Source organism: Cupressus sempervirens, chromosome 11, assembly GCF_028749045.1.
Source record: "Cupressus sempervirens isolate cs-2001-9-10 chromosome 11, ASM2874904v1, whole genome shotgun sequence".
Taxonomy (NCBI): domain Eukaryota; kingdom Viridiplantae; phylum Streptophyta; class Pinopsida; order Cupressales; family Cupressaceae; genus Cupressus; species Cupressus sempervirens.
The window spans coordinates 256,925,867-256,938,806 of record NC_143128.1 but is presented as its reverse complement, the minus strand read 5'-3'; the positions used below and the strand labels follow the sequence as shown (position 1 = coordinate 256,938,806).

The window sequence follows — 12,940 nt, the reverse complement described above, 5'->3', positions numbered from 1 at the left end:
AATCAAAGTTGTCGTATCGTGCGAATTCCTATTCCACAACTGATAACATGCAGACTATTGCTCTGAAAAGCATGTGATAAATCTTACATTCATGAAAGTATTTACAGCTTTAATGTGATAAATGAAGATAGACAATCTATATTTAGAGTATCATAGATATTTATGTCTGCCTGCTAACTCTTCATCATAACTATCATAGAAATAACAAAGAAATATCATATTTAAACTATCTGAATTTGTAACTAGTCATTTTAAAAAAGAGTCTTAGTTATAGAAAATTCTGATTATGAATCACGGTGCAATCTAAAACGTTGATAAAAATAGTCACAGTAACTTATAACTCTATAGACTGTGAAACTTTTGATATAATTAATCTTTCTCCTCCATTTCATACACTATCGAAAAATAGTTGTATTTAGTGTGCAAAGGACTGAAACTAAGCCACGGTGTCTTCAGATCTTTTGTATTCCATGTGAAATGAGAAATAGAGAGGAATTCTTTCAGGAATAGAAAAGTAGACCAGAAGAAAAGCAAAGAAAATCTTCATTTCTCTCGCTCCACAACATTTTGTCTTTCAATACTATTGAATCTCGACAAAAAAAGGATAGAGAATAACCTAAATTTTTTTGTTCTTCTACAACAAGAAAAGAAAAGAAATGGGTATTTACCATCATTGGGTTCTAGCGATTTGCATTGCTAGATGTAGTCCAAAGTGCCTCAAGCTCAACATGTTTGGCCACCCAAAATAATAAACTCACCTCATGTTTTCCCATTGATTACTGTTGTTGTTGGTGGTATTGTATGAAGCTGCAGCATTCCTTTGCGAGTCCATGTTGGTAATATTATCTGGATGATGGTTTCTAATAAGCAAGCTTGCATTTGAGGCCCCTCCCACACCTAAGAAATCTCTAGTTAATCTGTCTCCTCCTGCTTGATCTTCATTTTTGCTTCCCATGCCTGATAATACTGCTGATATTTGATTGCTTCCACCAGCTCCTTGCATTTTTTGTTGCATTCCATGGACATTATAAGCTTGTTGTTGTTGATGATGATGATGATGTTGTGGGTTCCTCTCATTTTCACCAACAACATTGTAATTCCCACCATACATGGACTGATGATGATTCATGTTGCTTAGTCCAAACATCGATCCAGTGGATCCGCTAGCTGCAAGAGAATTCATGATAAGATCTTGTAGACCTTCATTTTCTAATGATCTTGAACCATTCCCACTAAAAGACCTAGCCATATTGTTGGTATTGTTGTTGTTCATTGCATTGCCATTGAAAGCTCTTAGCAATGGGCTACTGCTAGTTGTAGTAGTACCCATTTGGGCAGCTTTCTGAAGCAACGCAGTGGCTGACATTTGAGCATGGGTGGTGGTGCTTTGGCTGAGGTGCTGTTGGCTGTATAGATTTGGCATGCTGAGACCTCCATGGTGGTGCCCATGAGGACCCATTGTGCTACTACTACTACCACCACCATTATCATTACTATTGCTATTGTTATTATTATTATTGTTGTTACTCATACTGAAGAGTGATTGTGCATTGTTGTTTCCGCTAAAATCCTGCATTGCTGATCCAGAATTAACCCCACTATGTTGGAGATCAGATGAGGAGAAAAGGTCAGAATAAACCATGTGACTTCCAGGATTATTGGAGGAGCCCATTGTAGGCAGCTGCATCAAGCCTGACAATGGCTTCTCATATATCATTCCCTGTGAATTACTACCACCACCATCATTATACCCACTGCTATCCTGAAGCATACCTCCTTGTTGCACGGCTCTGGATGGCTGCTGAAAAAACATGGCAGAATTCATGCCACCTCCATGGTTAAGGCTTGCTGAAGGCCTGAAAGAAGAAGAAGAAGATGGTGCTGCCATGATAGATAGTGGAGAACCTGATTGCCCTGCTGTTTGCAAGCCAACAAGAACATTGTTACCATACAAATGGCTACCTGTAACAGTTAACCCTCCTGGAACCCTTGCACTTTCTTCAGCCAGTGCATCACAAAATGCTCTGTGGGTAATAAAGCTGTCCCTCCTGTAAAAAAACACAAACTATTTGAAATTCTAAATATAAACTCATTAATTCTATCAAATGTACCATTAGTACATATATATCAAAATCTCAAGGTCCCTTCAATTTTGTTGTTTAATAAAAAGACGACACATATAATTTGTACGTACTTAACTATAAAAGAGAAAGAACATACCCTACATGCAGGATTCAGTAAAATAGATCCCAAAAAATTTGGCTTCTCTATGTTTTAAAACTCATATATTCAAATATGGTGTCTCATATAATGTAGTAAATAGCCATACATACAATGTAACACAATATAAAATTCATGCCTCACGTGTTGGGTAGATGTAAGGGAAAAACTATGGAGGTTACACGTGAATAGGCATGGCTAGGGTTCTGGTGGCATCATTTCTCAAACTTTGAAAAAAAGGGGTTGGTATCATTGCCAGAACTTTTGGCATCTTCCAAATTTAAGGGTTTGCTTTGAATTCGGTTGCAGAATATTGTTTTGGCGTTTCCCAGTAATATCACGTGTCAATGCAATGTATTCGGTCAGTTCAAGCACGGGATTCTCAGAACCAGTTGCAGATCAAGACCTTATTGTGTGTCTTTTTGTGCATCACAAAGATCTCTCCAAGAATGGCAATTGTTTTCACGTAGGGAGTCGCTTTCTATAATTGTGCTGCCTTCTGGTTTCTCAAGGGAAAAAATGAGGAAAATTTTATTTAACAATGGTTCAGCATGATATGTTTGGTTCGGGTGTTAGAGTTGTGAAGTGAGTTGCAGAAGTGAAGTGTTTTTATTCATTGGATAAGACTACTTGCTTAAAGAGAAATATTAGGCCCAATATCTTAAAGAGAAATATTAAGCCCAATGTATATATTGGGTAGGCCTAAAAAGTACTCTCTAAGAATTGGATAGTTTAAATAGTTTTATTTTGGTAAAAGATAGTGGACAACATCATTGTTATATCTTTTGAATCAGTGTATAGACTAGTGATTTGGGTTTACAACAATTGAAATACTGGAGTCTTTTGTTGTGGGTTATTTTTAGACTTCTTCAGTCTGTTGTAGACATAGTTTTTGGTATCTGTTGCCTCAATTTATTTCTTCGGATCTTGTTGTTTTCTTCTTGATGATCAATCATGTGGTTTTTGATTTGGAAAGTTTAAAAGTTAAATTCACACAGTTGATACTAAAAGTTATGTACAATAAACTTCAACTGTTTCTAGTTCATGTAGCAGTGGGCTCTTGATACTTAAAGTTATGTACAATAATCTTCAACTGTTTCTAGTTCATGTAGCAGTGGGCTCTTGATACCTATATTTGATGTTAGGTTTAGAAACTAGTGGGATTAAGGTTTAGAAACTATACATAAAGAATGTTTGAGAATGTTTGATGTTCTGCTTGTATGAATATTGGTTAATCCAAATTTTGAGATTGATAGAGGGAGCATGTGGGAAACAATTATGCCGATGAGGGCTCCAGATGATAGTTAATAAAGAATTTATAACAGTGGTGTAGTGATATCTAGTTTCAAATCAAACCAATTTAGACGATCCAGCTAAATCTTGCTTATATATGATTTGGTGAGTGCTTTTGCAATATGGCCTCCGAATACAAGGAAAATGTGTAAGGTTATGAAAGCACATAAGTGCTCAGTTAGCTTTTTGGACTCCCATAAATACACTTCCTTTATTGCTGTTTGGACACAAATTTCAAGAAGATGGCATTCATTCCAGACATAATAGAAACAATCACAGTTATAAAATAATCTTAAAACCCACTGTCCTCTCCATTTATTTATATAGCATCAAGGGACAATACCTGGAAAATAGAGTCCCACAATCACACCTATATTCTCTTGTACCACAAGTCTTAGAATGAGCTTTCCAATCCGACTGAACAGCATATCTCTTGGCACACTTATCACACTTCCATTTCTTCTCGCCATGTTTTCTACAAAAGTGTTTCTTTATACCAGTGAGATCTCCAAGAGCTCTAGATGGCTCATGGTGCACACAAGTGGGTTCTGGACAAAGATAAACCCTCCTCTTTATCTCCTTAGTAGTTCTTTGCCTCAACTTCCATGGAAGGTTATGTCCTCTTCTATGGAGCTGCAGATTTTGTTCTCTCTGGAATCCTTTGTTGCAGACCTCACAAACAAATCTGTTTGTAGCCATGAGAGTAGTGGGAGATAGAGCAATGATTTCCGCATCTGGGTCTGCAAAACCACAAAGGAAAAACACATCCAATCAAAGAAAACTTGAGTTAAGAATCAATCCAGTCAACTGCTTTTCTCCTGTCAAGTTTTTAAATTAATCAAATGAATCCAAGAATCAATCCAATCGACTGCTTCTATGAAGTTTCTATTTTAAACAAATGAATCCGTCTAATCAAGTATATTACTATGGACTATAATTACTATAAAACTACTATTCTCAACAACCCTTCACATATCCAGAGACCAAGACTCAAGGGGAAACATAGAATCACTCTTTGCTATAGAGACCACTCTCCTTTCTAAATTAGACCAATGAACACGGATGGTTTGAACAAAAGATGAATCTTGTTATCTATTAAGGGGCGATATAGAACCAGTCTTCTGCTATAGAGAACACTATCCTTTCTAAATTAAACCAATGAACATTACATCTCTGCTATAAATAACTCTCTCCTTTCTAAATTAAGCCAATGAATATGGATGGTTTAAACAAAACATGAATCTTGGTATCTGTTGGTGTGGAAGAAAATCTCTTAATACTAATCTTTCTCAAAGGCCCATGAAGATTTTATCAGTTTTATAATTCTTCCAATCATTCCATGAAGGGTTTACTTCAATATGGAGAAAGAAATGTTTACTTCCTTGTCTTGTGATTCAATACTAAACAAATGGGGATCCATGAAAAGAATAACACATGGGGTATATATCTAATTATCTCTATATAACATATCCATGCTTGCCTGGTGTTCCAGGGAGGTTTCTCTTTCTCTTTACTATGGCACTGCTGCTCCTATTTGATCCTCCTCCTCCTGCTTCTATTGCTGTTGTTGTAGTGCTTGTTTGTTGCTGCTGCTGAACCATGTTAAGATCTTGGTCCCTACTGCTACTACTACTGACAACAGAGAGCTTGGGAGAAGAAGAAGACATTGTAGTTCAAAGCCCTTTTGGATCTGGTTAACCGCTTCTTCTTTGTCACTTATTCACCCAAATTGGACAAAAATCATTATCATCGTCATTAAAACTAACTCTTCCTTAACCCCCGAATTCATGATGGTCTGCATCATCAAAATCTGATTATGGTCTGCAACTTTCTTCTGTATTGTTTTTCCCTTGTTCCTCTTGAATGACCTAATATCTTGTTCCTATCATTCTTCCTTCTAAACTTGGCCTATTCCAAAATCCAATCCTAATACTGTGCTGTTGATGATCCTTGCAGCTGCTCCTGTCATGCAGGCTGTCTGCCTCCATGGGGCCATTTTGTGAGGGGCCACCCACCTGTAGCCCTCACCCTCTCCCTCCTCTATAATCATATCTTTTATTCACATATGGACAAACCATCCTTCTCGACACCTCTTTGATAAACAAATTAAATAATCAAAATTCTAACTCCCACTCGTACCAAATTCACATAGAAAACCAGAGACAAAACTATAACTAACATAAACTATTCATTTCTAAATTCTATCTGATCCATGGCTTCCCAAGATAATAATATATAAATGGCGATTCTGAGACAAAGTTCCATCTTCTCCAAATTTAAAAGTTATACATGTATATATATGGTAATAATAAATTCATGGGTGCCTTGATCTAAACAAGGCAAGTCATAAGATCAAATGAATGAGGTTGAGATAGAGATGGACCACCAATGACATGAGTTCGGTTTAGCTGTCTTTATGACTGACGTAATATGATCATAAACTCGTAAACAATGAGCCCTAGAGGTGGAAAGGTGGTATTGCAAAGAAGATAGAGAGTTTATTACACAAAATAGTAAATGGCATTTTAGGAGTGGATTTAACTATTGACCAAAAACAATATAGTTTAGTAGTGAGAAGAGTATTTATAGTGGTGAGAATGATCTTCCAAAAAAAACTATAGTACTTCATTTCTATTTTATTGTAATAGAGGACAAGGACAATAGAGTAGTTAAATCTAGGTCATGTGTCAAGCACCTTTTAATCTTATAACTTGAATCGAAATAAATTATATGTTAATGTTAATTTTAGATATTAATATTTTGAAAAAATAGATTTAAGCTCGTAATTAATTGATATTTAAAAAGATTACAATTTAGTTATAATTTTTTTAATTTTTTTTAAATGTAGAATTCATTAATCAATTCTATTATTTGCTTAAGAATTAGATTGTACTCTACGAATTTATAAATGCAAATATTTTTATATAAAATAATGCAAATTATAAATATATAATTAATATTTTAAAAAGTTAAGCTATTGAGTTGAATTAATTTAGAAATTTATAGATATTAAATTGAAAAAGTAAATAGATTAATTTTATGGGAATTAAGTTCTAATTTAGTTATTGATGGGGACTTTGGTTTGATTAGTAAGCATATCATTGAGGGAAAAAAGTACCATGAATCCATTTCTCAAGAACTAGAGCTTTGTAAACTATTATTGACTCATGACTTAGATTGTACTTTATGAGAGCTTATATTGGTCTACATGGACTTGAGCTTATATAATGGAAAGCTATAATTTGTTTATATAAGTTTTTTGAAAATGAATCATGAAACCATTTATAAATCTCTTAGAACTACTTATTATTGACTTAAGAATTAGATTGTCCTTTATGAAGGCTTGTATCCATCTATGTGGACTTGGACTTGCATGCTAGTATATGATAAATCATAATAGTCTAGGAGATGTTCCACCATCATGTTTGAGATCAGAATTTTATATGGAAAAATGGTGTTTACAAACACTGAGGAATTTGTCAAATTGTTTGGATCACATTCTCCTCAATAAATGGTGAAGTCTAGACATAAATAAAAAAAACAATCATGTAAACCTCAAATATCAACAATGAAAACACATATTAAGAGAAAGATAAGGAATGCACCACCTTAATTTAATAATCTACAGTATACCTTCAATGCTCTCAATAGGTTGGTAAGAAACCTAAACTTGTTGTGCATGCAAAACTACTTATGATCTATATAAAGTGTTCTAGGTCTATGAAATAAAAAATAAAAATTAATATTTAAATAAGTTTAAATTATAAGGTTGGATTAATTTAATAAAGATAGAGATATCAATTTCTAAAATTAACTATATGGGCGTCAAGTTATTATTTGTTTTTTTTTGTCACTGAATAGAGAATTAGATTAAATTCTATCAAGGTTTAGGTCTATGTGTGCAAACTTGAGCTAGCATTTTGATATGAATGGATGATTTGTTAGGAAAATATGGTGAATCCTCACAATATATGACCTGTTTCACTCTCAAGTGTAAAATTAAATTTTTAGGACATGTGCAATTATATAAACACATTTGAATTTTTTGTTGAGTTGTGAGGTCCACATTCTCATTAGTCAATCACCTAGTCTAGATAAGGTGCCATCAAAAAATCACCTAAGCTTAGAAACCATAATTATCAACCATGCAAACACATGTTGAGGAATCTAGATAAACAACTAATATCTTAATACCACTTTTCTAATGCATATACAATCTACATTGATCTTATTTTTAATTTCTAATGGATTTAAGAATATCTACCTTGAAACTGATTCATTGAACATTATAAATTTCTTAAGAGGTATTTAATCCCTAAGTTGGACTATTAAGAGTTTGATCTTATATAACATTTGTACTTGATACATATGACTTTTTCATAAGAAGGAAATAAGGTTGTCAATAGGTTCGTTGACATTGTTATTGGCCAATTTAATGAAAAATGGAGGGTAGTTAATGATTTTATCCCCATTGATATCAAGTTATTGTGAGATGCATATTGTGTAAATATACTTAAGTTCTTGTAATTATGAGGAATTATGCCTTTTTTCCAACTTGTGTGAAGGAACTTACTAATTTGTCCTCTCTCTATTATTGCATGTAAAGGAAGAGTCTCCTTGTATAAGAAGAGTATTATGTTTTATTAGGTTAGTTTCATTTTCTTAGTGTTTACAATCTCTATCTATTATAGGTCTTTGTGTAGTATAGGTGGTGAAATAAATAGGGTTGAGAAAGATTCCTACCAAAAATGGAAACAAAATCCTCTAGTTTGGGACAAATTATTTATGGGTAGATTAATACCCTATGTGTCCAAAAGATACATAAATGTGATCAATGGGCTAGTATGACATTAATTGAGGGTTGGAATTTTAGGGTGACTTAAATATTTATGGGGTTGGAATTGTTATCAATATGGATTTTATTTCTCAAGTCTCTATTACTCAAGTTGAAAGCAAGACATTTTTTAGGGATAAAAAATTATATGACAAATTCATGAACTTTTTCTTCAAAATAGTGGAGCATGATAAGATGAAGAGAGCATCAGATAGGGGTAATGAAAAAGGTACCAATAAACCACTCTGGGTAGAAGTGGTTGAGTTAATTATGCTTTACTTGATTCTTGATGATTTTTTACTATACTTTTCAACTACCATTTTATGATTTTGAATCACTATTGCCATACTAAATGAATTTCCTTGTCCTTTTATATTTTCTCATCTTTGCAACATGACCTTAAGATCTATTTCAAAAATCCTTCTTCCCTAGTCTATTTCAAAAACCCTTCTTCCTTGGTGCCTTATCCTTATCATTATTAAATATGTATAGGCCATGTCTATTGAAAAAAATCCCCCTCTTAAAGAGAGCATCTTTTAGGTACAAAATATCCATTTCCATGTTTATTATTTTTCAATATAACTTGAATATGCCCCTTCATATGAGAATTAGTGTATCCACTTGGTTAAAAGGAAATTCCCTAAGTAGGATAAGATGAACCCAAGTAGGCCACATAGATATGATAGCAATATGAGGGTTTTGATTTTGTTCCTTCCATGATGAATATGTGCCAGATTCTTTATAACAAAATTATGATATTAATAGCAATAGAAAGGTTGTTAAAATTTAAAAATAACATCTAAAGGGAAGATACAAATTATTCTTTTGTCCCACTTAGTTATTCTTGACAATAATTGATTTGTTCCTCCACATATGAAGAAGTCCTATAAGAAAATTGTCATAGAGGATGTTAGCAATGAAGAGAATATGGGATTTGGTTTTGAACCACTACCTATGTACACTCTAATTATGGGATTTTTAATTAGCATACTAGTTGAGAATGCGAAAGAAACCCATAAGGAAAGGATTCCTCTTTTACTAAAATAAGTGATATTAAAAAAAATGGTTAAAGATATTACTGATGACCAATCTAACTTTTTTATGTGGTTAGTCTTAGAATTGTATGCCTTGAAGGAGGGCATTAATTCCATCACATTGAAGAATCGAAGAAAACATAGAAAATTATGAGCAATATTGTACCTATAGAGAATGTTGATTAAATGATTCCCCTAATTCAATGTATAGTTAAAGATGTCAAGGTTACAAAGGAGGTAAATAAAGAGAGATTTATTAATTTGGAATATTATTTTGGTAAGGTGGAGAATAATTTTCATTTTGTAGTGGTAGCTAGTCAAAAAACACTTGTGGGCTTAAGAGTTGAATGAAAAATCTCAATCTATCTAGGATCTCTCCAAAGGTAATTTGGATTCTTCTATAAAGGATGTGAGAATAAAATTAAAAAGATGTGGTGATTCAGTATGACATGGGTGTAAGTCGTATTCCTAGTCCATCTACCATAGCTTATAAGATGGATAAATGTTAGGTTTCCTAGAAAAATATTTTCACAAGGTTTTAATATATTAAAATGTTGGTGTTATTTAGAAAAATGAGTAACTATTGAAGAATTTGTAGTGATGTAGGGTTTTATGACCAATGTTTCATTTACATTTGATTGTTTCTACCTAGTTTCTATCTAGCATCTTTTCTCTAGTTTGTTGTCTCTTTTTTTTGTATAGGGTCTTAAGGTCCCTTAAAAACCTACTTTACTTTAATAAAAGACTAGTCTCTTAGTTTAATTATCTAAAATCTATCTTCAAGGATTAAAGTTGGGTAAGAAATATAAACTCATAACACACATCACTATATGTTTTACCAACTATGTATTATAAGTGTGACCAACAACACTACCATCTTAATCCAAGGCTACAAACAAACATGGTCCTTGAACCTTTTTAATTCTATAATATGATCTACACATGAATCTATTTATATCTCTTTCAATGATTGTACCCTAGATTATGTTATCGTGGTTTTGAATTCCTTTCACAATAAAATCTATGTTTTTAATTTTTTAAAAAAATTTTCCATTGTTAATTATACTATTTTTTATCTTTCATTCTTGGTCAAATATATATATTTTCTATACTAAGTCAATATTTTTTTAAAATCTCAACAAATTACATTTTTTTATCATACTTCCATGATCTTATATTAAATAACATGTATCTATAGGAATAGCATCACTTGAAACTAATCACACACAAGTGCGAAAATATTACAATGATGAGAAATAAAAAGGATTAGTGTCGACATAAATAACAAAAAGAATGCTGAGAGTGATTGGTCCTAGTGGTAATGGTGTTGGCACAAGTGTGTAAATTTTTGGAAGGATTAGTAGGTGAATATGGTTGATGGGACATGCCAATTATATGTCATTTTCTATTAGGGTGAAAGGATTTTGTGCTCCATAAAACCCCCAAAAAAACCATGTCATGAATGGGATACAAGGGAGATGTCAAAACATGGATAATGTAAAGAATTATTATGCTTAATAAAAATGGAAATTAATAATGGGAAGGTGAAAAAAATGAGACAATAAGATAAAAATAAGCCTTTATACATTAGTGTATTCAATGAAAATAATCCCATATTCTAGTCAAGATCCTTTCTTTGAGAGAAGTATTGTATAATTTTGAAATTCCCATATGAAGTTTTCAACTATAAAATGAATATCTTATAGCTTAGATTGGTGTATTATCATTCATAAATTTCTTAAATTTGGTCAAAATAGATAAATTGAACAATATAATTTTGTCCAAGAGCATATATATATTGCATTTAATGAGAATAATATCAATTCTAGTGAGCGTCTAATTCTTTTTCTGATATGGAAAGTATTGATATAAGAATTATTATTGATGGAAGAACAATTTTCATGTGAAGTTTTCATCTTCATAATTAATATTTAATTTTCTATATTAGTTATTTTCTATGCACCAAATACTAAAATTTGATCAAAACCAATAAAAAAATAGGATAAGTTTATTCCAAAATGATTTTTTAATTTATTGTATCAATATCTAGAGAGTAGATCATGTATTTTGGTGAATGGCCTTTTCTTTTGGCTTAATAATGTGCCAAGGTTTTGGAATTCACTTCTTAATAAATAATTCATTCATGACAATGTCAAGATTTGGCTCCTCTATTTACTATTGTAGTTTTATAAAAGGAATCTAATATGAATTGTATGATAATATTTGGAAAGATATTGTGTAAATAATGCATTTCATTAATGCAAGTATTTATATTAAGAACACTATAGTAGGTTTCTCAAAAGATAAATTGAAGAATTTAATCAAATAATATAGGGTAAAGTGAAATGAAAATAAAAATACTAAAGAGCTATTGGTTATGTTCAATAAAGGGTTTAGAATTAAAGGGAAAATTTATAGTTCCATCTCCACTCTCTTAAAACTTTGAGCCTTTTTTAGCCAATCAATTAATTTGAGCACATCTAGTACGCTTTCTAAGTTTGACATAAATAAATCTTATAATAGGCTCTCTTGACATTTCCTTGATTTTATTTTTTTAAAAAATTGAATTTAGATGAAAATTTAGAAAAGCTACCATTTTTTTCATCTTGTCTAAGTTACCATTTATTAAAATTGGAGCTATTTGAGTGCACATAGGGTCTCAAAAAAAGGAGATTGTTTTACCATTTTTTCCCTTATTATATTTGTTGAAGCTACAATTTATGCACTATGATAACTTTAGGTAAAATAAAAGACTTTGTACCCATTTTATTTGGTACATTCAATTACCCACTAATATTTTTTTTTTGAATGAATAATATACAAAAAAAATTTGGATTATGACAAAGTTGTAGGTGAAAAGATTAAGATAACAATTACCTTTACTATGTGAATATTCTATACCTATCAAATTATATTCCTAGATATTTAGTAATCAAAAGTAGGATTTTTGTATGTCTTAGTTGGACCTATCTTAGGTTAAAATTGTTGTTCGCAATATCTCTTAGATTGGATTGATTTATATGTTTAAAAAACAATTAGCTAAGTAGAAAGGTTACTCTCTCATTCTTAAAAAATACAAATTACTGCATCTATGCTAAGAAAATGTTGATTTAATTCATGTATACTTTCAAGCTACACCTTAAAAAATTGTTGGTAAGTTAGAGAATATTCAAACACATTTCTTGTGGTTTGGTGTAGAGAAAAAGAATTTCCCTCTTGTTTCTTACAACAAATCATATCTCTCCAAATATTTTTAGATACGAAGCCTAAAATATTCAACTGTGCCATTATTATAAAGATAGTTTAGAATGTCTCAAGGAATTCAAATTCTAGATAGTGATCATAATATATAGATGCACAGATAATTAAAATACATGATGCATTCTATCTTAGTAAGATTTATCTTTGAAAGGCTTTGAGCTTATGCAAATTCATCTCTAAATAAGTAGTATTTCTTAAAAAGGTATCTAACAAAAATTGAATATTAGTACTTAATTTTATTTCAAGATGATACTTAACTAGATAACTACCCTCTTACTTATTTCAAGTGGACTTAGTC

At 31.8% G+C, this 12,940-nt stretch overlaps 1 protein-coding gene across 1 annotated transcript; it reads right to left on the bottom strand.

Annotated features, from left to right (window-relative positions):
* Positions 1 to 347: 347 nt before the first annotated feature.
* LOC149529128 (uncharacterized) lies at positions 348 to 5,782 on the bottom strand. Its single transcript, XM_089810310.1, has 3 exons — positions 4,994 to 5,782; positions 3,857 to 4,253; positions 348 to 2,048 (listed from the first exon to the last, which is right to left on the bottom strand). The coding sequence occupies exons 1-3, from the start codon at positions 5,178 to 5,180 to the stop codon at positions 755 to 757; spliced, it is 1,878 nt and encodes a 625-aa protein (XP_089666436.1). The 5' UTR covers positions 5,181 to 5,782; the 3' UTR covers positions 348 to 754.
* Positions 5,783 to 12,940: the final 7,158 nt, after the last annotated feature.

Bases quoted from the DNA above. Each gene is read 5' to 3' on its own strand.
- LOC149529128 (XM_089810310.1), bottom strand. From the start codon at position 5,180: ATGTCTTCTTCTTCTCCCAAGCTCTCTGTTGTCAGTAGTAGTAGCAGT. The intron at 4,254-4,993 runs GCAAGCATGGAT...GTGGTTTTGCAG, and splicing joins AAACCTCCCTGGAACACCAG to ACCCAGATGCGGAAATCATT. The intron at 2,049-3,856 runs GTATTGTCCCTT...GTTTTTTTACAG, and splicing joins TGTGGGACTCTATTTTCCAG to GAGGGACAGCTTTATTACCC.